Source organism: Boleophthalmus pectinirostris, unplaced genomic scaffold (genome assembly GCF_026225935.1).
Source record: "Boleophthalmus pectinirostris isolate CB_2022bp ecotype Guang Dong unplaced genomic scaffold, ASM2622593v1 HiC_scaffold_20, whole genome shotgun sequence".
Classification (NCBI taxonomy): Eukaryota; Metazoa; Chordata; class Actinopteri; order Gobiiformes; family Gobiidae; genus Boleophthalmus; species Boleophthalmus pectinirostris.
The window spans coordinates 28,206,476-28,233,529 of NW_026571153.1; the positions used below are offsets into that span (position 1 = coordinate 28,206,476).

Consider the following 27,054-nt stretch of genomic DNA (forward strand, 5'->3'; position numbering starts at 1 on the left):
AGCCTACCGCTTCATGACATCACAAAGTGGAACGGGGCATTTTGAGCTAATAATAAAATCAAACATGTGCGAACGAGACAAAACACAACTCTGAGCATGTTTTTGAGGACGTAACAGAATCATAGCATGAGTAAAATCTCACATGAGTCAATTCTGCGTAATATTGGACCTTGGCAGACTTGTTTATTCCCTAAAGCGCTTTTACATACTCACCTGCTCGTGCACGCGGTACGTCAGTGCGCGCTCCGATTGGCTGCCCGCGCTGCCAATCACCTCCCCCCCGCCCTCCGCCGCCGCCCACCGTACGTAAACGCTCTTTCACTACGTCGTAACTAGACACACCTCCACCGCGAGCTGCTTTACCTACCTACCTACCGAGCGCTTATATCCGACCAGCCCTCGCCTCCGTTACACCACCACGATCCCCGAGGACTCCACGACACGACACGACACGAGGAAATCCCCACGAGCTCGAGTCCCCAGCACGCACACGACCACGGGAGGAAAACACGCGAGATATCGAATAAAACTCCGTGGGGAATAACAACTGGCGCACGAAGAGAAGCGGCGTGCGTATAAACAAGATTGGATTACTCCGCGTTTCGCTGCGTTCCAAAAGGTAATCCCGCGTTTATAACAGTTGTCATGGGAAGCTATAACATCTTACTATGTTATATTTTGACTAGATGTGGTATACGATATTCTTTTACGTGTTTTTCCATCCATTTCTGACCATTACGCACGAGGTTGCTGTCAAATGAATACACAAACGCTGCGTAAAACTCGGTATGTGGTGTCGTGTTAATTTAGAACGCGATCTGAAGTGTCCATGCACGAAATCTGACGTCATATTTATGGTAAACGGTGAAAACGTGGACTAAATGTCACGTGAAGTCGTTGAATGCGGCATTAGTAGTTGCGTTGTGACTAAAATGGTGCGCGTAAACAAATAACCAAGTGTGTTGTAACGGCCTGGAACGAAGCTGTGATTCGACACTGATTTCAGAGTGAATATCGTGAATGGTTTACGTATTACACCGTGTTGTTTTCGTTGTGTTGGGTCGTGCGCGGTGGGTCCATACATTCTTTGTTGACTGGAACTGCGGAAGTGAAGGAGGCGCTCGGGCCGAAACGCGGTGCAGTGGCGACATCTAGCGGCCGTACAGCAGAAGGGCATTTATTGGGAAATGGGAAAAGTGCAGAGTATCCAAAAATTGTACTTGCGTCAGTTGTTGATCGTTCTAAAGGTATTACTCAAGCATAAGCGGACCACAACTGAGTAAGTGCTCGAGTAGATCTGATAGTGTTGGTCTGTAGGCCTGATGTTTTTCCTTTCACATTGAATTATGTCCATTAGGCTAAATACAGAGTCACAGTTATTCAACAGATTAAACAAAGAAATACAGTATAAGTTGAGTTAAACCAAACTCAAACTTCTTTCATGCTTCTTGTATTGATGGTGTTTTGGGGAATTCACTGGTGTTTGTTCAATTCTGTTTTGTAAATTTAAATACTAGATAAGAGATAAGAAGGTAATAATGTTGCATTAGTCGCATGTAGCACTGTTTCCAGACACTCTACAGCAGGGGTGTCCAAACCTTTTTCATCAAGGGCCATATATCTAAACACAGATGAAGCAGAGGGCTGATCGAGGGCCACAGACTGGTTCTCAGTACAGTGAATAATTGAAATATGTACATGTTTAACACGTTAGAATGAGCCATCAGTCTTAATTCGTGCTAAGATCCTTAAAACCACACACTAAATATTAAATATTACCTATATTAATGCAGATTTAAAAAAAAAAAAAACTTGCAGTAAACAGTTAATTTTTAATTCATGCAAGGTACTTTGGACAAATTCACCTGGAAGCCTGAGGGCCAAGAAACATTTGTCTGAGGGCTGCCTTTGGCCCACGGGCCATAGTTTGGACGTGCCTGATTTACAGTTTGGTGCATTATTCATTCACTCCAGACCCGATGGTGGTAAAATACTACTGTAGCCACAGCTGCCCTGGGACAGACAGACTGAAGTGAGGCTGCCAATCTGAGCCAACTGTCCCTCCAACCACCATCACCACTTACACTCAGACAACATTCATACTAGGCAGTGTGGGCGTAATGTCTTGCCTAAGGACACAACATTAGTTTTGCCACTGTGGTATTGTCAGAGGTCTCCATCCAAGTTCTAGTCAGGCCCAGAGATCAGGCTTTGACCGGGAGGTTTGTCCAGATAACAGATTTATGTTTTATTATTATATAAAAAAAAAAAAAAAAAATTAAGTGAAAATATTTCCAAAGAGTATACACACAAAATTTAAACAAAGAAAACAATATTTCAAGTATGAGAATTACTTTTTTAAAAATTTTTTATTATTATTCATCCATTCATCCATTTTCTTCCTCTTATCCGGGGTCGGGTCGTGGGGGCATCAGTCTAAGCAGGGACTCCCAGACTTCCCTCACCCCAGACGCTTCCTCCAGCTCCTCCTTTTTCTGATTAACAAAAACTTGTACTAGGCCTACAGATTTCTTGACTACATGCTTCTGTTACTTCAAAATACTGTCATTTACAATCTACAAGCAACAATATAGGTTGCAAACTTCCCTCAGGAAATGTTGCACATTGCACCTTTAATAAAATATGTTTTTATTCATTGACAGGTTCCTGTTTTGAGCTTTGAATCCTCGCAGAAGTCAGAAGAATCAGGTGGACATGTACGGTTCCTCAGGCATCCCAGAGCTCATCCCCCCCGGCGGCCCCCCACAGCAGCCGGGCCCCGGGGGACAGTACAACCCCGGACACCCCCAGGACGGCCACGCAGGGGGCCCCAACCCGCAGAGGCTGGGACAGAGAGCGCCTAAGCTGGGCCAGATCGGCCGCTCCAAGAAAGGTGAGTGAAGCAGCGTGGGAAATGAGTATGAGCTGTGGTTGTAACAGAGTTGATAAACACTGGTGGGTCATTCCATTTCAACAAATGGCCCACGCACTTCCATCTCAAAAAATTTTGAAAAAATTACCAAATAGTCCCTTACCATCATGTACCAACCTTGTGAACTTTTAGTGATTTTCGATCAATACTTTGTAAGTTACAGCTCATTTAGTGAGGGGAGTATGTGTCAATTTACGGGCCCAAAATGCACGTAATTTTTTTTTTCTCGGCCGTTTTCACAGGTCGATATCTTGTACTCCTCTACTCTGTGTTCAAATAACATCTATCAAACGTTTGGTATCTCAACTCATTGTCATTTTATATGAACTTAAATTTTTTTTTTTTTCATTTTAAATTTTGTACAAACCTACAAAATTTCAGCCCTGTATGTGTAATACTGTGAAAACGGCAGAGAAAAAACATACTCCCTCACTAAATGAGCTGTAACTTAAAAAGTATTAATCGAAAATGACTAAAATTCCATAGGGTTGGTACATGACAGTAAGGGCCCAGCTGGTAATTTTTTCAAAAAAAAAAAAAAAAAAAACATGATACGTGAGATTTTCTGGAAATTTGATGAAATGACGTGGGATGACCCTGGTACAAAATGGTAATGTTGGTCAGTGCTTTCAGACAGCTGCACACGAGACTCAGGCCCAATTTAAACTGATTTGGGTGTCTGCGAGACGGGGAAGTTCAACATGTTGGATATTTATGACTGTTGCTTGTGGTCAAGCTTAATAACAGCCAATCAGCATCCAGTCTGTGCTAGACACCCACAGTCATGGCTCTTACACAGAAGTACCACAGATGACACGCAGTTTGTGCAAAACTTGTCATATATCTTCATCTCTACAGTGCTGTGGCCTTTACAAGCAGAATTTAATCCACGTGTTTCTTCTTTTTTTCCCCTTTTTGCCCTAAATTAGAGTATTGATAACTGTCACTGCCTCGTGTCTTTGTTTCTCCCCCGAAAAACAGACCCACAGTCCACACCAAACCGTTACTGTAAACTCCAGTGTGTGGTGTCTCTGTCCTTCATGTGACTGTGAGACAAATAACTGTAACTAAATGTCCCGATGTGACGCAAAGGCTACATTCAGACTGCAGCCTGAAGTGACCCAAATCAGGTTTTTTTTTCACTCCATGTGACCTGTATTTGATCTTTTAGTGACAGTCTGAACGACACAGATCTGATTTTTTTTCAAATGTGACCCAGGACACTTGGATTTGTGCTCCTAAAACTGATACATATCTGATCCTTTTGACATGCGACTTCAGTCTGAACGGCCAAAGCGCATTCATCCCACCTACACGTCAGGCTTAGAGTCTCGTCAGTGGAGGGAAAGTGAGGTTTGCGAGTTCATTCATATTTGTGGGGATCTCTGTATTCAGGACAAATCGGAGGAGTCTTATCAGAACTGGGCGTTTTTTGAAATGATTGCCAAATAAATGTCCGAGTGTAGCTACAGACAGTCCTGGCTCCAGTGTCAATGAAAAATAAAAAGCCTGCGAGTCAAATACAAGGAGACTAAAAACTCAAACAAACGAAGCGGCCGTGGACGTGTAACGTGTCCATTTTACCGAACAACTGGATCAGATTTTGGGAGACAAGCCCAGAGTTTAGATGACTTCTGTAAACACTGAGCACACTTGAGACACTTTTGGGGCATTTAAAGTTCACACTGCAGATCACATACAAGTCACATTTAATTGGAAATGTACAGAAGCCCTGAGAGGCAAGAGGGAAAAAAAAGAAGCGGGTCATTTGGGCTCTATTTTCAAAGAGTTTTTTTTTTTTTTTTTTCACTAACTCAATAAATAAATAAATAATATATTTTTTTCTACACTTTTTTTTTCTTTTTTTTTTTTTCCCCCCCACCATTAATGTGGCTGATGGGAAGAAAAAAAAAAAAGCACTGCTCAGAGCCTAAGTGTTTTCCCAGTATATTCCTGTAAATACCATACCATACCATTCAGTGCCGTTTTTTTTTTTTTTTTTTTTTTTTTTTTTTTTCATCAGCCACATCAACAGTGAAGAAAAAAAACACACACACAAGAGAAAAAAACATTATTATTTTTCTTTGTAGAATTTTTTTTTGAGTTGGTGGAAAAAAAAAAAAAAAAAAAAAAAAAGAAAACATTTAGAAAATAGAGCCCAAATGACTTGCCTCTTTTTTTCTCTTTCTTGCCTCTCAGGGCTTCTATAGACATGTGAATGACCTGGCAAAAAAAAATCAGATTTAATTTACAAATCCGAACTGAGCATTAAGCCCTGCAGTCTGAATGCAGCCAAAGTGTGAAGTCCTCTCGTGTGCAGTGGGCGTCAGCTGAGGTGTTAATGAATGCAACAAAACTGTTCACTACAGAAACCCGGAGGACGCATCTGCTCAGCTCGCTAAACATATTCACGCACACATTCAGCAGCTCACCGTCTGTTCAAAGTGCATGTTCTATGGATTGTATTTGAACCTAAAGCTCCATAACGAGTACCGTGTCTCTATGACGTCAAAATAGTTCCATAATACACTCGCACGATAAAACATGTACTCGAGCGTATTGTTTAGTGTTGTTTAGTCCTGGTTTAGTTCCGGGATCGGGATCAGTCCTTGTTTTAGCCCTGGTTTAGTCGTGGGATCAGTCCTGGGATAAGTGAGTGTGAGATAGTATTTTGACTAGGGATGGGCATTCGATGAAATTTTCTTAATCGATTGTCGGAAGAATTAACGATCGATTATCGATTAATCATTAACGTTTTTATATTAAAATGATCATCATTATTATTACTATCTGCACTAATCTGCATAAATAAATTAAACTTTACGACATATAAACCGTAACCACTCTAGAGCCACATCAGCCCGTTTGACATTATAATGTGTTTAATTCATTTTCGCGCAACTCTCATAGAAACAAAACTTAAAACCGCATCGCTAATTTGCATAAACTAAGCAAAGATAAAACTACAGCTCTTGTGTCGCTGATGTGGTTCAACTTCTGTTGGATTAAAAGACATGACTCAGCTGAACACAGGTTAGTGTGACCAGATTTGTGTTTGTCAAATCCAGGACACCGTACGGGGGGAGGGGGGGACTCGTCATCCACATTGCACGACTCTCACCTGGTAAAAACAGCTTAACTTTCCCACCTGGGACACCGAAACATATGTTCCCTTGTGGCTACACACTGTGAAACATATGTTTCTTTCACATTATACGCTTGTCCACATGAACTCACAATTGTCGCCTTCGAACGCAACGTGGAAGCACTTCTGTACAAATCATCATTAAATACGCATTTGCGCTTCGGTTTGTTTGCAGACTGACCGAATGTTTCAATGAAATTCTTAATGATCAGTTATCGATTAATCAATTAATCATGCCCATCCCTAATTTTGATCCCCATAGTATACTGACCCCGGGGTCAACATGCCGCTATAGTAAAGTGACCCCATCTATAGTTTATCTGATCATTATTTCTCATGTCATTTACTTTTATTATATATTGCTACACATTCACTTTCTTTTAAGGTATTTTAAGGGATAGTTTGATGGAGAACGACTTGGTATTTTCTGTAAATGTAGCGTATTGTTAAAATTGCATATACATAGCAATCTTGTCACTTTTTATATTGTATTTTACATTGTTATGGTTTTTAGTTTCCTATGTTTATATTATCCACATGTCATTTTAAGTGAAATTCTTGATTACAGAAACCATTTAACAAATCTTCTCATATCATCTATTTAACTGCTCAATTGATCAGCCCTGTCTATTTTAACAAGATTCCAAATCACAGCGAGGAGAAAATTCTGTTTGTCGACTGGACCAAAGTTAGTATGTTTGAAGATGTTTCACAGCTCATCCAAGTAGTTCTTCAGCAGCTTGGATGAGCTGCGAAATGAAACTAACTTTGGTCCAGTCGACAAACTGAATTTTCTCCTCGCCATGGACTCTACCTGGACGACCGAGGGATGCTTCACAGAAGATTCCAAATCATTATACATCACTTTGATGAGCTAACTAATATAATAACTACTTTCTGTAAAATATATGTTTAAACAACTAAGTAATTTTTAACATTCAAAAGTTATAATTGACATAAAAATGCATCTGAGTTCTTCAAAAAACACTTTTAAATATGTCAGTATATATTAATTTGCAGATATCGTATTAATATTCAAAGTTTTTTCTATAGAATTCAAGTTCTTTATTGTTATTATTTGTTGGTTTTAAGTTTTAGTCCAGTTCAGCATCACAGTTTAAGTCATAGAAACGGGAAACGGACGTTTTTTTTTTTGTTTTTTGTTTTTTTGTTTTTTTTTTTTTTGTTTGTTTGTTTTTTTCCATTATTCATTTAAACACAAAATCAAAAACTAAAAATTTTATTGTTATCTTTTTTTTTTTTTTTTTTTTTTTCCATTTTGGGTTTGGAGACAGATAATGAAGAAAATAAAAGTATTTTGGGGTTCTTATTTTTGGTCTTATTTAAGGCCTAGTGCTGAAACATTTTGTCCCAATAAATCTCACAATTTGCAAGAAAGATGGAGTGCATGATTTTTCTCTATGTTCTTGGGCTGGTCCCTCTCCTCCAACGCACCCGTCTCAAGTAATTCATGTGCAAAGTTCTCATTCTTTTATATCGTGGTCTTATTTTGAAAAACGAATGAAATCCACCTTGCACACGAGCGAACAGAAAACAACTTCAAGAGAGCAGAAATGAAACTTGTGTGAGCAGAAATCAACTTGGAGAGAGCTCGTTTGTTTTTTCGAGGGTGCTTCTGCCCCCCAGTGGTTGTTTTGTGCACAGGTCAGATTTCTCCTCGCGCACAGAGATAATTTGCTCGCTCGCCATTAATATTTACATGTGTGAAATAATCAGGGTTGGGGAGTAACAGATTACATGTACTGGAGTTACGTAATCAGAGTACAAATTATGAGTAACTGTATTCAGTTACAGTTACTGTTTCAGTAAGTGGTAATTGGATTACAGTTACTTTGTTGAAATAAATGGATTACACAGAGGTATTTTCCTGTTTTCCTGTTTCCACATTTTGGGCTATATCCCCCTTTTTTTTTTTTTTTTTTCCTTTCGTTAATTCCACTCATTGCCGGACACTAAACTAGATATAAACAAGATCTAAACTAGATATTAACCAGGACTAAACTAGATCTAAACCAGGTCTAAACTAGATCTAAACCAGGTCTAAACCAGGACTAAACCAGGACTAAACCAGGACTAAAACCAGGACTAAAACCAGGACTAAACCAGGACTAAAACCAGGCCTAAACCAGGTCTAAACCAGGACTAAAACCAGGTCTAAACCAGGACTAAACCAGGACTAAACCAGGACTAAAACCAGGTCTAAACTAGATATAAACCAGGACTAAACTAGATATAAACCAGGTCTAAACTAGATCTAAACCAGGTCTAAACCAGGTCTAAACCAGGACTAAACCAGGACTAAACCAGGACTAAAACCAGGACTAAACCAGGACTAAAACCAGGCTAAACCAGGTCTAAACCAGGATAAAACCAGGTCTAAACCAGGACTAAAACCAGGACTAAACCAGGACTAAAACCAGGTCTAAACTAGATATAAACCAGGACTAAACTAGATATAAACCAGGTCTAAACTAGATATAAACCAGGACTAAACTAGATATAAACCAGGACCAAACCAGGTCTAAACCAGGTCTAAACCAGGTCTAAACCAGGTCTAAACCAGGTCTAAACCATCCTAATCTTTGCTTCTCTACAGCAAATCAAGTAATCCAAAGTATTCAGATGACATTACTCACTTTAAATAACTTCATGGATTACGTTACAAACTACATTTTGGGGTATGTAATCTGTAATCCCCATACGGGGAATACATTTTAAAAGTAACCTTTCCAACACTGGAAATAATACAATAAGCTTGAATGCATGTTTTATCGTGCGAGTGTGTTATGGAACTATTTTGACCTATATGTGACTGTATATTTTCCTTCTCCCTCCACAGTGGACCTGGAGGACGAGGACCTGGACGACATCATGAACAACAACAACAACCAGTGTCCCGTGTCCCTGTCGCCCATCTCCTAAAAGCCCCGCCCGCAAGTGCCAACACACCACGCCCCCCCTCGCCCGCACGGGACGCCAAATCCGCTCCGACCCGGCCTTCTTCAAGTGTCTTAGCGACGCCTTCCCACGGTCTCCACGACGACACAAAACGGCTGACTGTACATAGTGTTTGATAAGCTGACGACGGCGGGGATGCGAACAAGCGCCCCGTCCGTCCGTATACCTCGCCTGACGGACTTTAGGGACTTTTCGCAGGATGTTTGGAAGTCTTAAAAAAGGGCTACAAGTTGCACTGGAGTGAACGATTAGCTGGAGACTCTTCTTTTTGTAGCTATGGTTACTAATGACAGGAGAAGACTCGGGTCACGGTGGGGAATTATTTAAGAAACTTTCCAGATTTTGGAGAATGAAACTGTGAGGAAAAAGTTACTGTTTCATTTTGATTTGTAACAGACGAGTCGTTTAGTTAACAATGTGGCGTAATTGGAACTGGTTACCTTCTGATCAGAGGGACTTGCTGCTGCTGCAACTCTTGCCACTAAGAATGAAAGCCCAAATTTGATCATATATGAAGTTTTTTTGATTAACTTAATAAAGATAATGAAGTTGAAAGACCACAATTTTCTTCAATGTGACAATTTGGAGAATTTTTTGAGTTAAAAATATGAAGTTTGTAAGATATAAAGAATTTCTCATATCAAAATTATGCCAAATTTCACGGGCTTGAAATATATTTGTGAAATCTGCGTGAAAATTTGAACAGTAACTTCTTGAACTGTGTAAAGAAACAATTTTGAATTTCATTTTTTGGTTGTGCAATGACTTCTATCTCAATGCAAATGCGATGGATCACTTAGCATTATTTATTATGACTATTACTATTATTATTATTATTCTTACTACCACTTTATGTTGTAATGCCTTTGTCTTTTTATTGAATGGAACTTAAGATTTTTTTTCTTTAATTTTTTTTTTTTTTTTTTTTTTGGACTTTTTCAAATGGTGCACTTTTGTGGGCATGCCCGTTCTGTGCCGTGGTTGACAGTTCTTCTATGCATGAAGTCTGTGGAACATCTCAGATCATAACTGGTCGCTCTCAAGGGCTAGAAGCTTGTTGAGTCCTTGCTGCCTTTGGAACTTTTGGATAATTTGTTATTTGAAGTTGAAAATATGTAAAATTTCTCTGAACTGTGAGCACGTTTACACTGTAAAAAAAAAAAAAAAAAAAAAAGTATGTACATGAGTTAGGTAAGATCAGAAGTGTGATTTGAGCAGTTTGGAGTTCGGGTTGGTTTATATGTATTTGGTTGTTAGTTGTTTATATATACTATGAATATACTATTTACGTACAGCACGGGTATTGTCACAAAAAAAAAAACAAGAAAAAAAAACAAAAAAACACTGTATGTAGCTTACTTCTACCAAAAATACGTATCAAATGTTGCTACTTCAACTACTACATTTTTCATTTAAATATATTATGTGTTTTTAAAATTTTACGTATGATTTTTAAAAATTTAGTTTTTATTTAAATTTTTACAATTTTTATTTATTACTATTATAATTTTTTTTTCTAGGTTACATTTAATATAACTAAAATTGTTTCTAAAAATCTTACTTTAATCCTTCCACGGTTAAAAATTTCTATAAAATTATTACATTTTGATAAACCTATTCTCAAGCCAGTGAACTCAGAAAAAAACATTAAGAATTATTAACAAATTTTTTGACTCTCTTCCGTCGCCCTACATTATACGTAACTAAAATTTTTGACTCCTTTTTGGCTGTACATTGTACGTAACTAAAATTTTTGACTCTTTCTCATCACCGTACATTATACAAAACAAACCTTTTTTGACTCTTTTTCGTTGCTGTAAATTATACGTAACTAAAATTTTTGACTCTTTTTCGTCACCGTACATTATACGTAACTAAATCTAAATTTTCTGACTCTTTTTTTTGTCACTGTACATTATATGTAACTAACATTTTTGACTCTTTCCGTCACCAAACATTATAAGTACCTAAATCTAAACTGGTCCACACTCCTCAAATACACTTTCTGAACTGAAGTCATTTGAACTCATGTAAGCATTTCTTTTTTTTTTACAGTGTAAGTACTATTTACTCTACCTTATAACTTGCTGACACCTCAAAATGTATTTCTAGAAGTTGTAAACACAAATATTACAGTCTGTTGTTTGACTGCTGAGACAATCTGGAAAGCTGTTTTTGTAGTTTTTCATTTTGAAGTGGACTGCACTGTAAAACAGACTCATGTTGATGATGTCATGAGGATAAACTTGTATTGTATTGCGTCATGTAAGCACTGCACACAGCTCATTGTGGTTTTCAAAGTATGGGCTGTCAATGTTTGCATGGGACTTTTCATATTGCATTTCTGGAAATAAATTTGATGATTATTTGTGAACATTTTGTAGTAATTTTGTTTGTAATTTTACTGAAAACATTTGAGACACAATGCAGAGAACTCATGATCAGACACTTTAACTTTTAAGTTTAACCTCAGAATATTACAAAGCAAGGCAGTAGACGGGGGACAAAGGGGTCTGCTCTCCCAGGCCCCAGGGATTTAGGAGCCCAGATGTCAACCCTCTTCCTACTCATTTATTTTAGAGGGAGGCCCATGTTAGGGTTGTCCTGATCCGATCACGTGATTGTGGACTCGATCTGGACTCGGATGTTATGTTTCGATCAGGAATCGGATAAATAATATACATATATAACACACAGGACACAACACTTTTGTTTTGTTTTCTTTGTTTTTTTTTAACTGAGGTGCAGGATTTGCTCAGGGCCGCCCAGTCAGCACGACTGTCTGCTGTACGAGCGGGCGCACTTACGCTGGGACTTTTGGGTCGTGCCGTGCTCGGGCGCTGGTACCTGGGGTTCTGTGGCTCGTGTCACACCTGCGCGGCCGAGGGAGTTGTCACACGGTGCTGTTTGTTTGCATGTTGAGCCGCGGAGCTGGGCTTTTGGCAGAGAGGGAGGGTCCAGCGGCGTGGAGTGTCTAATGAGCGGTGGGACCGATGTTCAGTGTTGGGGAGTAACAGATTACATGTACTGGAGTTACATAATCAGAGTACAAATTATGAGTAACTGTATTCAGTTACAGTTACTGTTTCAGTGAGTGGTAATTGGATTACAGTTACTTTGCTGAAATAAATGGATTACATGGTGGTATTTTCCTGTTTTTACATTTTGGGCTAAACCAGGACTAAACCAGGATTAAATCAGGATTGAACCAGGACTGAAACCAGGGCTAAAACCAGGTCTAAACCAGGTCTAAACCAGGTCTAAACCAGGGCTAAACCAGGACTAAAACCAGGTCTAAATCAGGACTAAACCAGGACTAAACCAGGACTAAAACCAGGACTAAACCAGGACTAAAACAGGATTTAACAGGACTAAACCATGCTCTTTGGACCATGTCTCCTTGTCTTCTATCAATAATATTTTTAATACGATTAAATAAAGTTTGGGCTTTTTATTTTCTTTTATCAGACAAAACATCTTATGTGAAGATTTCCTCGTCTTTGCTTCTCTACAGCAAATCAAGTAATCCAAAGTATTCAGATTACGTTACTCACCTTAAATAGTTAATGGATTATGTTACAAACTACATTTTGGGGTATGTAATCTGTAATCTGTAGGGGAATACATTTTAAAAGTCACCTTCCCAACACTGCCGATGTTGCAGCGCACACTCTGCTGTGGGTTTGTAGATGTGGTGGCGGTGCGGGGAAGGTGGGGCAGCGGGGGAGAGAGGCTGTAGAGCTTCTGCCATTTTGTTTTTATTTGATAAGATTTTGTATTATTTGGATCATAGACGAGCCTAAATGTTTCAAATATAATGCACAGGCTTCCATTTAATATCAAATATACAAAGTGTAGATTGTGCAGAGTCGAGTCTCAGGTCTGATCTGATTCTAGTCTGGTTCCTGTTTTGTCCAGTTCATTAAGTTAAATTTCCAAGACCAGATTGTGAAAAGTCAAGATTTTCAACAATGATGGTTCATGTTTAGAAAAGTTAATAAAATGTAAGTTTTGGACATTTGATGTTTTACAAGTTCAGTTCAAACACTACACATTGAAATCAACACAATCTGATCCCTCCAAACATCCTGGATCTTATTCTTTGCTCTTAGTTCATTTTATAATGTTTTATAAAAGTATCGGATCGGGACTCGGTATCAGCTGATACTCAAAATCAAATGACTCAGACAAAAAAATGTGACATCCCTACATGTTAGACCTCTTGCCCCAGACCTCCAAATTTCTGTCAATGGGTCATATCCTGGGTTCATATGCTTATAAAGAAATGTAATCATTTAGTCTTTAGTAAGGTCAGTTAAGCATTTATACATGAAAGATAAAATGCTGCTGAAATGAAATGTGCATTTATTTGGATTTGGAGAGTTTTGAAGCAAGATACATTTGATATTTTGTACTACCAGTGATGATGAGATAAAGCTGACCTGGATCTTTACTATAAACACTCATCAAGCGTCTTTATAAGATACAGCATAAAAAATATTTGATTATAAATGATTGTAAAACTTAAAGATGCATTGTGTAAAGGGTGAAGTATAGTTCAACGTGCATTGCCTTCGCCTTGTCACTGCTGTTTTTGATTTATGGATCTGCGTTGAGGTCTGTGCATCGTGAAGTAATTCACCACAAAACGCTAGGGGACGAGAATATCTGTCCATTCACATATAGAGTCTGTGTGTGACCTGCAGACGTATAATCTCTGAAAAGATTAACATGAATCATCTCCAATGTGACAAGCACAGAACAGACTCACCATCAGCGCACCAGGGGCAAGCTGTTTTTTGAGTGCTTAATTTATGCAAATTTGCCATGCAATTTTAAGTTTCATTCTGTAAAACATAAACAAATATGCACAAAGCTGCATTAAACACATTATTTCTCAATGTATATTGAAAGAAAGGAAAGCCGAGTGCAGGAAATATATGTGGAGCGGTGGTAGAGACGACCAATCACAGCCCTTACTGTCTGCATTGCTTCCCCTGCTGTCTGCGTCGTTTGGACGCGTAGTTAGAAAATTTCGGAGGTGCTCGTTGGTCAACACAGAGGCTCTGCGATTTGACGCTGGATCGTAAATTGGCCTTAAATTTTCTGATGGTGGGTGTAAATGATCTCATGTATTTTCTGTACTTCTGCTACTTTTGTTTGTAAGTATTGTAATACGTTTGTTCCATGCTTTTATTTTGAAAGGCCGCTGTACAACCGGAAGCGGCCACGTGAGAGCGGATGTTTACCTCCCGGCTAACAGTCTGTGCGGCTAACTGACTATGAGCAGAACGGAAAATTTTGTTTATTTAATCTAAAAGTTACTGAAACTGTATTTTAAGTTAATATATGGTCTACCCAAGCTTAGCACCTGGTTGATGTGGGAACAAGGTTAGTAAGGAATACGTTGAGCCGTTACAATTCTCTGTTATAATTTAATCCACTAGATGGCGCCAGTGCACTTCGCCTAAGCAATGTTACGCGCAGTTTGACAATTTTAATGTGTATTTTTTTGTTCAATATAGATTAATAGCAAGGTTCAGGTTTTATAAGATTTGTTGTTGGTAAACAGTAATTGTCAGGTTGTCATAAATGGTTAAAAGGAGTAAAAGGTACACTGTAAGAGCTAATTGTTTTTATTTCCCTTTTTTTGTAGCTCTTACGGTGTGTTCACAAACAAGGCCCAAAAATAAAAGTTGTGAACCATCAGTCTATGAGACCGTCATTTCAACCGGGATGCTACAGTGGGTCCATCGAATGCTGTTGTCCTTGAAGATGTTATTGATTTGTCTAGAATGTTTCACAGTATGGGACTTAACATTTCTATGTTCATGGAGACCTGACCAAGTTCCAGGTCAGATCTGTGGAGAGATGGCTCTGCTCACAGTCAGAAAACCATAAACCACTAGAATTGAATAAATGTAAAGTAGAGCTGTGTAAATGTTGATAATATGATGAACTGAGATTCACGAGCTGGACCACCTCAACCTCATCTCCAGAAAACCACTGCTTATCTCAACCATGCCTTGAATTACCCAGGAGCCCTATTTATACGGCCTATCCCGACATCACAGCTCGGCCCCCTCTTCCCACTCCGTGTCTATCGTCCATCCTTCTGTCTGTTGTCCATCCTTCTGTCTGAAGACATCATCTAGAGGTCTGTGCGGGACAGAATTTTCAGTCCTGCTCCTGCCCGCAAAATGTGCATGAGATTAGGCCACAGCAGATTTAGGCTGCTTAAAATGTTTTTATTAATGCCCAATATAATATCCAGCACAGATTCTGTAAGATAGGCACACATGAATCATTTGTATATTTTACTTTACACTCATATTTAGTTTGCAGAACTGCAGTTTATCCTCCCACCAGCCCGCTCCCGCATTGTGCAGTCCCACACCCGCCCACGCCCACAATAAGATCTCAAAATGTGTCCTCGCGCCGCACTGTTCTGTGTCGGGTCCCGCAGGAGGCCCGCGGGACTGCAGGGCTCTATTTTGGATTGAAGACCCCTCCACTCTGAGTCTCTCCCCAGACATCATATCTATCCACCGTCATTAAATATCTTATCATATTCTATTGTTGTGTCGTGGTCCTCGGTAGTGAAAGTCCCACTGTGGAACACAAAGCACCTTCAACATAAGCAACAATTGTGCCTCATTTAAGTGAGTCTGGTGAAGATTTGGACCATGTCCACTGTTGGACAAATGACTTTAAAACTGTAATGTGTTATTTATGACTTGTTATTGTCATTTCAAAGTAATTAGTTACATTACAATATTACTGTATTTAAAATGTAAAACATTACACGACTATTGCAGCACTTTTAAGTTACTCTCACCAAAATATCTGTGAAGATGCTGAACTTTTGCGCCATGTATGGACTGAACCAGGACTAAACTAGGTCTAAACCAGGACTGAACCGAGAACTAAACCAAGACTAAACAAGGTCTAAACTAGGTCTAAACCAAGACTGAACCAGGACTAAATCAGGTCTAAACCAGAACTGACCCAGGTGTAAACCAGGTCTTAAACCAGCACCAAACCAGGACTAATCTTAGACTAGAACTTAGAATCTAGGACCGCTCCTGAGAGAACCCCGAGTCCTTGGAACAGAATGTCTGCAAGGTGTGATCAGGCGTCAGCTGCAGCTGGAGTTCTGCGTCGGTCCTTTCGCTCATGGTCACCTGACCGTCTACACAGGTGTGTCTCCGGCATTTTAACTAAATTTAAATTTTAGCAAATTTGTATGAAGAAAATCCCACCACTTCAACCCAGGTTAAAAATTGTAACAAGCGTTACTGACATTCGTGCCAAGTAATATATTAAAATTTCTTTCCCTGTAATGCCTCATTACTGCGTTACAGAAAAAAGCTATGCATTACAGTAATTTGTTACTTTTGTAATGTGTTACTCCCAACACTGTATACCGTATCACAAGAGAGAGTTTTACAGTAGGCTAACTGTATAAAAGACTGGTATAAAACAGAATGTTCAGTATACTCTATTTTATTTTAACATTGTCAAAATATTTACACAGTACAAATACTGAAAATACACAGATGGTGGTATACATTATATATTATAATCCACCACTGAATGTGCAGAGCTGGTGTGGGAAAGGGCCATAGACTGTATAAAGATGTGGACTAAGGGAGTGTGACATCACCCATAGCGTTCAGGTCAAATGAAGCTCATCGAGGACGGTAGTTATAGGATCAAATATGGAGTTCCATAATAGGCATAAGAATTTATTGACATACAAAATAAAAACACCAGGATCACTTAGAGAGGGTTAACACATCATCTTACAGCTAACATAATGAGGGTTTGAAGAGAGGAGAGATCACAAAGTTACTGAAACAAACCTCTTGGTGGAAAGCTCAAAAAAAGATTCAGCATCCCTCTCTCTCTCTTAAATGGTTCAGTATGGAATATTCTTGTCCCGTCTCACGTTAAAGGTCCAATATTAATCAGAACTGACCCTTGTGAGTTTTACGCCATGTTAGAATGTTGATATGTCATAAAAAAAATTAAAAATTAAAATAAAACAGACCTGGAGTTGTGTTTTGTTTCTTTCATACATTTTTTTTTTTCTTTTGATGAGGTAACAGCATTATAACATGACTTAAAACTCACTAAAGCCCATTTAGTGTAATATACGACCTTTAATGCTGAGAGTAAGTAAACTCTGTCTATTTGGAGATACTGTACTGCACATTAGAAAAGTTACATAGACCACCTTTAAGTTTGTCTTGAATTCTTATTGTTGTGTGAATACTGATAACTTGACTGCAGCACAGGTGTTTGTGATACTACACACTAGATGGCGCCACTGCATTACTGTCTTAGAGCAGCATGTTGGAGTTTAATATGAAAGAGAATTTGCTTCCTCAGATTTACAATTTTAAATGTTTGATTTATTTTCATTCTGAAATTCAGTTGCTGAAGTCTACATTTCAGTTTGTTTAAAGGTTTTATATTACACAAAACTGAGTTTATAAATTACGTCATAATGATGATGTCACCCAGGGCTGGACTGGCAGAAGAAGTCGGCCCTGGACTTTTTGGTCAGGGCTGGGGATTGCTTTTTTTTTTTTAATTATTATTTATTTATTTATTTTTTGCCAGTTAATTTGTATGAATAGGCTAAGCTTACAAATTTGACTCCAGAGGGAAAAGTCCCGGTGCTTCAGATGGCCTGTCCAGCCTTGATGTTTCCTCCTCAAAAACAGACCAGGACTTGTGTTTTGTTTCATTCACATCTTTGAGTAAATCCTGCATTATCAGTCTGAATACATCTCCAAACTCAAATGCTCTGTTCCACCTTGTGATGTCATCATTTCAAGTTACCAGCTACATTTTACATTTACTGTAGTTAGATGGACAATTCCATGGCTGAAATTATCCAAATGATTCTAGTGAAGTGTATGGAGTTTTAAAACACAGTGGAGCACTTCCTGTATTACCATATGACATCACATGGTGAAACAAAGTGTTTTCTTTTTCAGAAAGAACTTAGCCCAATTATGCAGGGTTTCTTTGTTAAATGTGTGAGGAATAAATAAATAAATAAAAACATCTCCAGGTTTGTTTCTGAGGAAAAAACATTGTAACATAGATCAGAAAATAGTGTCATATGTCACCTTTAAATGCTTTAAAAATCTCTTTAAAAAAATAAAATAAAAAATTCTGTACAGATATTTTCAAGCATTCAAATACTACACTCAAAATTATTTAGGCCCGAGCTCCAGAAGCTGATAGTATTGCAAAGCGATGCTCCTAAAAATTGCTGAGAAAAGCCTTCAATTTGAGGTATTTTCATTTAAATTCATTATTACATTATTGTGGCAGATCTTAAATCGCTTATTTTCATAAAAGCTTTTATAAATTAGCATTTTATCTACAGATTACTTATAAAATAAAAGACACAGCATGAGGCTGTGCAAAGGAAAGGTGCAGGTTTGAGGTGGTTATAGTGAGTTTAGCGAGAGGCGAGAGTTTCCCCAAACAGAGAGAAGAGGGAGAGGAGCCGGTGTTCTGCCAAGTTGACCACCAGGCCTTTCCCTGCCTCTGCTACAGTTCTGTGCCTCTCACATTTTACACGTTTACAGCTCCTTTTGTCGGTCACAGAGCAGCGACATGTCTGTACTCATTGCAGAAGTGCAGAATGCCTCATGTGTTTTCAGGCATTGTGCCGCTGTGCACAGGCGAGCCCGGTGTGTGTTGGCTCATAGAAAATACTGCTCAGGTGCGGCGCTGCTGCTCAGGTGCTGCGCTGCTGCTCAGGTGCTGCGCTGCTGCTCAGGTGCTGCGCTGCTGCTCAGGTGCTGCGCTGCTGCTCGTGCGCCCATGGGTGCGCCCATGAGTGCGCCCACACTGCTCCTGCTTTGGTATAAACTGGGCGTTAGTCTCCAGTTCTTTTTATAGATCGATGGTGAAATCATGTTTGGCTAAATGATCAACATCAGACTCATACCAAAGCCAAGGTGCAGAGGCCAGAGTGGTGGGGCACAATATCACCATTTTAAAAAGAAAATTCTTGAATGTCACTGTTTGTTAACTTTCTTAACTGTTTGTTGCTAATTGTTAACACAATTTAAAAAGATATTTCTGTTGAGCCTGTTTGTGCCATGGCCAAACTCCAAAACCACACTTTGTTTCATCTGAATTTGGGTGTATGAGTCACATGAGCAGCTGTAGGAGCCAGATGGGGTTGTCTTTCACTTATCGCAGCAGTCTGGGTTAGGTTTTGGTTAGAGAGGTTTATGTATCCAGAACTGTTGGGAATCTCTACATCAAGGTGTTCCTATGAGTGCCTGTGTCTGCTCCGTTTGTGGGTTTACTCTCCTGCTCTGGATGAGTATGGCTCAGCAGGTTTGTGGCTATGCACAGTCAGGGAAGACCAAAAGTGTGCTCCAGAGAGAGGCAGAGTTTGATGTGACGTACAGAGACACTGTTACAAGTGACAATCAGACCATCTACGCTTTCAACTGCACAGTCTCCTCCAATACGGTAAGATACAACAGTTTTCAAAATATTATACAACAGAGAAAATTATTAGAAGTCCGAAATGCTACTTGGATGTGTAGAGATTATGCAATATTGTCCTTATGGATGCTTTTCTGGCTTTTAAAAAGGCCATATATTACATAAAACTGTCTCTTGTGAGTTTTAAGTCATGTGAGACATTATAAAACCCAACAGTCCATCCTACTAAATGAACGACTGAAAAGTCAGCATGACTCTTTCCAAATCAGTTACAAAAACTCAACAGTAAAAAAATGGTATGTCAACTTATTTGAACTGAGTGTTAATGGATTTGTAACACACTTTCAAGTTACTTGGTTCTGAACTGTTTTAGTTACACTCATTTAAGTTGTGCCGTACATGAAAATGTCTGTAATATAATTCTTATTAACTTTTTAAACTGAAATATTATTTTTGCATGCATATATGCATATTATGGTTCTAATAATATGAATTTGCATACTCAATAGTTTCTGGTGAAGGTGAATGAAATGGAGAGCTTCTTATATTACCTCATTACATCACAAGTTGAAACAAGCTCACTGTGAGGAGGAGCGACAGTTCAGTGGAGCCAGAGGTGTCCCCATAAACACTTCTCATGTGAAACGTGGCGGCTAGTGGGTTAGCTTTGTCCATTTATATAAAGTCTATGAGAGAATGCGATCAAAAAAAAAAAAAAGGACCATACTCACAAAACGGACTACAACAAGCGCTCCTCGTTCTCCTCTGCTGCTTTGATTTAAGTTGTGGTTTTGGTAAAGAAATGATCAATAGCCTCCGGAGCAGGCTGGGGCGTGTAATGAAAGCCAAACCACCAGAAAGGTCTCTGTGCAGTACACAGGTATCTTTAGATTTAGGTTCGTCACAATTAATTTCCTCATTAGGCTCATTTCTCCATTTTGCATCTTAACAAGTTCAGAATATGTGTGTGCAGTCAGAGCTCTGCTCTTCTGTGTCACAGAGGCAAAAGTGCACGAGGAACAGGGAGAGGATGTGAAGGAGAAAGCTCCCGGCTGATGGAGTGAATGAGGCAGGTTAAAATAATAATAGATGGTGTGCTACAGAGCTCACATTGCAAAAAGCACCGACTGGTCGCAGAAGATACGAATGCAAGAAGTGCCACTGAGCTGCAGCACGTCTTATCACTGAAAAAACTGTCTGCTTTAACAGTTTTGAGAATAAGTCGGGATTTTACCTGTATGCTGAAGGGCGGGGCTGTTGTCAGCAGCAGGCAGCAATGCTGCGCTCAAGTGCTTCACATGACCAACAAAAAACTCCAGCGACCACCTCAAGATGAGACCCAAAGCTAGTCCATCTGCAGCAGAGAGGCGTGCACGGGGCAATGTGCACACACACATTTTTCTCATTTCAGTATATGGACAGGCCAAACAAGCACTGATTCAGTGTCTGGGTGCAGGTGCTGGGCTTTAGGTAGTGATGATTCAGATCAGACAGAGTCCTTTTGGGTTTATACACACTGGATTTCAGCTTGGAAATGAGAGACTGATGTGATGCTCATTCTGCTTTCTGATTGGATAGTCGTCTCGATAACTGAAACAAATTAAAACATAAACTCCTCTTGTGGATGTTCACAGACGGTGGCTTTCCGAGTGGCTGTGGAGGTGTTCTCAGAGACGCCCATTCAGTTTGTGCTCCGTCAGAAACACTCTGTCCTGTCCTTCGAGATTCCTCTGATAATCAGAGACTCGTGAGTACATCTGATCTGAACAGTCTTTACAACAGACCTGTCTCAGGGCTTAACAGTATCAGAAAGTATTGTAGTATTTACAGTATTGTGTTATAAGGTTTTGGCTATATTCTTAATACACAAAAAAATATATATATATTTACTTTATTACTTAGTTTATTAACAATAACGTAAATGTGTTTTTAAACCAACTGGCTAATAAATAAAGAACACTATTCTCATCTGACTCCTACGGTAATAAAAAAATCAAATTAACGTGCGGCTGCTTTCAGAAGCACTATATCACTATTCCAATATTTAATATACTTTTTAACATCATCATTTCAGTTACATTAAACTAAAATGTAAATATACTAGTCAGACTTAAAATAAAAGCTTAAAAAGAGACTAAGACTTAACTGGGAAAACAAATAATAAAATGTGTCCTTTGAAACATTTTCATGTTAAAAGCCTAATTTACATAATATGCTCTTCTTAAAGTATCCTCATTGTTTGTTTAATATTGTCAGAAATGAAAGGACGTTCAAGTACAGTTCCATGGAGAGGACGCTGTGCCCCCCTCACACCCCGCAGCTCTCAGGGGAGGACTCTCTGTTTGTGGATGTGTGGACTGGGAGTGACAGCTCACAGTACCAGCTCAGAGTCGTCCAAGTGGACAACTTCAATCTGGAGTGAGTATTAAACATACTACTACAGGAACTACTGCTGTAGTATTCAACATGGGCTCCTTGTTTATGTGCAGTACTTCTACTGAAACCCATATATCACCCAACAATAATATTTAGCCACTTTATTATATTTCTGTCATGGGGATATAATTCTGTGGAGAGCATTTTCTCTGGGCTTCAGTGATACAGTGGTTGTTACTGATACACAGTGTTGGAAAGTTACTCCTGCACTGTGATTTTCAGGCATCTACTGAAAGAAACTAAGAGTCTGGGCTCTTAGGTTCTTTACTACTTTAGGTAGTAGAGGTTTTTCATGTCTGAACCAACTGGATTTCAGCTCTGAACCTGGCAACCCAAATGAGAAATGGCAAACATGTCCAGTGTTTTTGTAATTAAGAATAAATGAGCATTACAAGAACTCTGATCTGAACGCTCTCCCAAACCCCAGGACCTGCAGCCAATCCTGCATCAGTGTTCAGTGTTAGGGAGGAAATTCTGGAGTATATGCAGGAACTGATGACCCGGGGTCAGTTGTGATTGTAATAACACAGTGAGAGCACAGGCTGCACTTCCTTTAAGAAACTAAACAGACTGACGCCTTCATCACTGTTGATACTGGTACTTATTTCTTCTGCTCAACAATGTACGTATGTACCAAGAATAATTTCATTTTTGTGATGAATAAAAGTCATGATTCTGAATATAAAAACATTAAACAGACACACATGCAGTGGAAGTGTTATTACAGATTTGTTTTATTCATCAGGACAAACAAGAAGCTCAGCTTCACAGCCTCTCCTTCTCAGCCCCAGGTAAACACTCACTCCTGTAAACCAAGAGCCACATTTAACCAGGTGCAAATGTGTACTGTGTAATTTAAACTTTTCATTTTACTTACTGCACAATCCTCCAAAATGTTGACGGTCCGAGAAACAGGAATTGGTCAAGAAAATACATAATAAAAATGTCACAATCATGTCAGTTTTTGTTTTTAGATTCATACAGAGATCTAGGTTTTCGTTGCATTTTCTGGTTTTCCAGTTTTTCAAGTATGTTTATCCTGAGGGAGTGGACCGTGTTACTGTCAAGGTCACCTCTGAAACCAAGTTTCCCTGCTCTTTCCTGTCCATTCAATACATTACAGGTAAAGATTTTATCAGCTGAAAATGCTCATTTTACACTGTGTCAACAATGTTCAACAAGTTCATTTTTTTTTTTTTTATTCATTAAGTGCCCTTTGGATTTAAGCCCAGCTCTGTTAGCTTTGGAGATCTGACAAAATCATGCTTTGACAAGGCAACAAGTACAAGAAACATAAATATAAGTTCACTTCACTAGCAAGGACCACGCCAAGAACGAGATAGTGTGAAAGAATTTTATTGGTGATATACGAGGGGTGGAGATGCTGGGTTGAGACTCTGGGTGGGGGCTCCGTCTCAATTTTACAATTGGCCCAGCCGGAACGGGACCCCCCTCGTAGACGTCTTATGGCTGAAAAACAAACAAGAAGAGGGTGGGAGGGTGGGGTCGAGTTAGCTGAGACGAACTGGGATGATGGGAAATGCTGCTACATATAGACTTCTGGGAAATTAGAGGCGTGGTCGGAGTGAGCTGTGGTTCGCAGGTGAGGAGGAGAGGGCGGACGGGGCGTGGTCCTGCTCCTGAATCTTAGTTAATCGTATTAACTCCATTTATAGAGAATTTTAAGGAACACATATTACGCAAATTTTTTTTTTTGAGCTTATAACTATGTTAGAATGTTGACATTCATGAAGAGTGTAATTATGGCCTTTTACAAACATTTCTGGCATTCACAAAATGTTCTTCTGGAAGAACAAATCCTGTAAACCGTGAGGAGCACTTGTAAGAACAAAGTCTATGCAGTGAGGCTCAGTCTGTCCCAGCCCCAGTGCTCTCCGTATGCCCCTGCCTCAGCGGACTCATTCTATGGCCAAAGTTCTGCAGTCAAGTTTGTTTTTTTTTTTTTTTTCCAAATATCAACATTATTCTAAGTTAGACATTGTGAAAACTATTCCCCAAGTGACCAAAATCATGTTTAAAAGTGAATGAATGCATAATTATTCATGCAACACTCTCTTATGCTTAATTCTTTGTGTTTTATTTCCAGTGCCCTGTGTATGACCTTGACAATAATGTGGACTTCCTTGGGATGTATCAGACTATTAGCACACTGGGAGCCATCATAGTTCAGGTATGAATTCATTTATAAATGAATATACAATATCCAAAATGTTTGCTGTAAACTCGGGATGATTTAGGCAGTCACAGGTTTCCTTTTTGGTCCTTCCTGTGGATCAATCCTGTCCATCACCTTCACCGTTCACTATTTTCCAATTCCATTGGAAAGGGAAACAGTTTGAATGGAGGTTTGAGTCACACACATCTGATTCCCTTTTGCATTTATGGAGTTCGCAAACACAATTTTTTTCCGCTGTTAGGATCCAACAACCACACAATGACAATATCAGAACCAGAAACAAAAGCGATATGGTTCAAAAGACTAGAAAAGATTGACTTTGTCAATAGACGCATCCCACTGGGAAAACAAACATGGCGGTTTGATGCTCACTTTTTCGGAAAGTCCTTCCCAGTATGCAATGCGCAATGACCAGAAGTCTGAGATTCTTGATGCATCTATTCAACATTATTGATATTGTGCCTTATAATTCGGTGTGCCTTGTAGTTTGAAAAATACACTAACTTCAAAATCCAATGTCTGTTGTTCCAGCGTAAGGACTTTGTCAATGGCTTCTATGTGGTGGTGGCGGTCAACCCTGCGGACGAAGCCTGTGGAGGACTTTCAAACTCCTCCATGACAGACACTTTCAGAGACGCTGGAGAACAAACCAAGAGACTGGAAATTGTAGTGTCTCCTTCTACTACATTTAAAGTAACATCAAAAGGTACTGTACTTGTCTTAAAAATGTGAAAAAAAAAAAAGTTTGCAGCAGTCCAAAGTTATTCCTCACCTCTCTACCTGATGTACTCCGAGCATCCTAATTACTCACCGTGATGAGTTTATGAGCACTTTTCACAACTCAACTTTTCACAACAGGCTACGTTTACATGATGAGGGTCTGAACAGAAAGCACAAAAGTGGTGTCGCGTCTTCACTTTTTATTCCACGTTTAGACGAGTATTTTCGTGAAGAAACCTGCGTGCATACGGTGACACAAAAGTGTGTGGAATTGGATTGGGTGTGTTTGTACTTAAAGTAACAAGAGCGTCTTTGTACATACAGAAGTTTTCATGTCACACATTTTCATCAGCTCCTCCTTCCACAAAGTTGTCCCACCATCGACTGGTTCTCCACGTCTCGTTCATATCTGTCTGACTCACCTGAGACCAACTGGTCCATCCAGAATTTGACAGAGGTAATTACAGATCCTTCTCTGTTCACTAATAGTATCTCTGCAGATTCTGTACATTTGTTGGGATGAATCCTGTAAGTTTATTAGAGCTGAAGAGCAGCTTGAAGGTCCGATGCATGGAAATGATCCGACACCTTTGTTTCTGTACTGTACTGACTGACTGGAGTTTTGCTGTGATGGTAAAGCTAACAACTCTTAGCCTGATTCATCATCCAGTTTCACTTCGTAGAAACTGTCTGACCTCACAGCATTAGAATTCGTTCACTCGACGGTAGGCGGGTACTTTTTAAAAATTTAATCAATCATTGCTGTTTGGTCATGATGTATGTAATGCGCTGCTAATGGGGCTAACTGGTATATTAAGTTTTTCCCAAATCCTGTAGGAAGAAGGACAATAACGTCTTTCCCCTTGATAAAATTCACCAAACATTCTTTGTTCCGGCTTGAAATCGTCAATCTCGGGAATCGTTACCAACACAGAATATATGACTCTTCACTGATTGGTGCCCTGGTGCTCGAACTCACACTTCCGGGGTTCTTGCAAACCATCTAGTGTATTCTGATTTCTGATCTAGTCGCTGGAGAGAAATGAAATTGAGCAGAGGCACTAGGTGGCGCCAGCCTGACTAAACAACTCTCACAATAAAAATGCTTTCTTATTAGACTGGAAACATATTTTGACCTCCTTCTTGCTTGAATTACTGTGATGGCCTCTGCAATTTATGAAAATTGCTCATAAACTCATTGTGGTGAGTCATTTGGATGTGTGGAATCCATAAGGTAAGTGAGAAATAACTTTAGACCACGGAAAACTGGGGGTAAAGTTAACCAGAGGCACTGCTCTGTCTGAAGCTCTGAGCTTTAGTTTAACACAACCTCACCATAAAGAACTGATTTAACATGACAATCACAAGTTTTACCAAGCACAAGTATTACCCAACAGCTTTTCAAATAAATCAGTTTTGTCCATTTTCCTTGACTTTTCAGACAATCTAAAAACATATCTGTCTGTTTGTTAAAGGTCCTATATTATGGAACACTGACTCTTGTGAGCTTTTAGTCATGTTAGAATGTTCTTACCTCCTCAAAAACAGATCAGGGGCTTCATTTATAAAGAACTGTGTACTTTGTCCTAAGTTAGTGCGTACGCCTAGTGGCCATGCAAATTCCAAATTTAAAAAAAAAACCCTTTGCACGCACTGAGCCACACGATCTGTGCTTTATAGATCCACCTGCAACTAGAATCAACACAGGTAAACCCACGTCACGTCACGCCCTCTCCACACCTTTTTAAGTCTGCCTGTGATGTGTGTAGACATTTCCTATTTATGCACATGTACTAGTAGATACATGCATGTGGGGGTCTGAATGGTCAAAGGAGGGGGCTATGAGCGCGTGCCAGAGAGTCAGATGCCTTCCCCTGGAGAACGAAAGGAGCGAGGGAGGGATATGTGGATCAGTGGTCAGGAGACGAGCACTTTGGCAAGTAGAACATAGATTTGGCACATGATACATCAGATACATATCCTGCTCTGTTATTCTGTCAATAAAAGTCCAGACAGAACATCCAAACTCTTCTCACCTCTGTGAGTGTGGACCTGGGTCTGGACGGGCACAGACATTATTCTGTTCTTCATACTGTCCGAGAGCAGCTCACATTTGCAATATCTCCCATTACACAAAAATGGGAATAGGGAATATTT

At 39.4% G+C, this 27,054-nt stretch overlaps 1 protein-coding gene and 1 pseudogene across 2 annotated transcripts; both read left to right on the plus strand.

Annotated features, from left to right (window-relative positions):
* The first annotated feature begins 353 nt into the window (after positions 1-353).
* On the plus strand, positions 354-11,430 carry si:dkey-112a7.4 (uncharacterized). Of its 2 annotated transcripts, none has more exons than XM_055156640.1 (3): positions 354-619; positions 2,664-2,893; positions 8,938-11,430. In XM_055156640.1, the coding sequence occupies exons 2-3, from the start codon at positions 2,716-2,718 to the stop codon at positions 9,018-9,020; spliced, it is 261 nt and encodes an 86-aa protein (XP_055012615.1). In that variant the 5' UTR covers positions 354-619; positions 2,664-2,715; the 3' UTR covers positions 9,021-11,430. The 2 variants fall into 2 exon arrangements, with proteins under 2 accessions (XP_055012615.1, XP_055012616.1); XM_055156641.1 differs by lacking the exon at positions 354-619 and adding an exon at positions 715-1,279.
* A 7,915-nt stretch (positions 11,431-19,345) lies between these two features.
* The window catches only part of LOC110156374 (SID1 transmembrane family member 2-like), a 32,088-nt pseudogene continuing 24,379 nt past the window's right edge, over positions 19,346-27,054 (plus strand).

Coding starts and splice junctions, on each gene's coding strand:
- si:dkey-112a7.4 (XM_055156640.1), top strand. CDS start 2,716: ATGTACGGTTCCTCAGGCATCCCAGAGCTCATCCCCCCCGGCGGCCCC. Junction 2,894..8,937: donor GATCGGCCGCTCCAAGAAAG/GTGAGTGAAGCA, acceptor CTCCCTCCACAG/TGGACCTGGAGGACGAGGAC.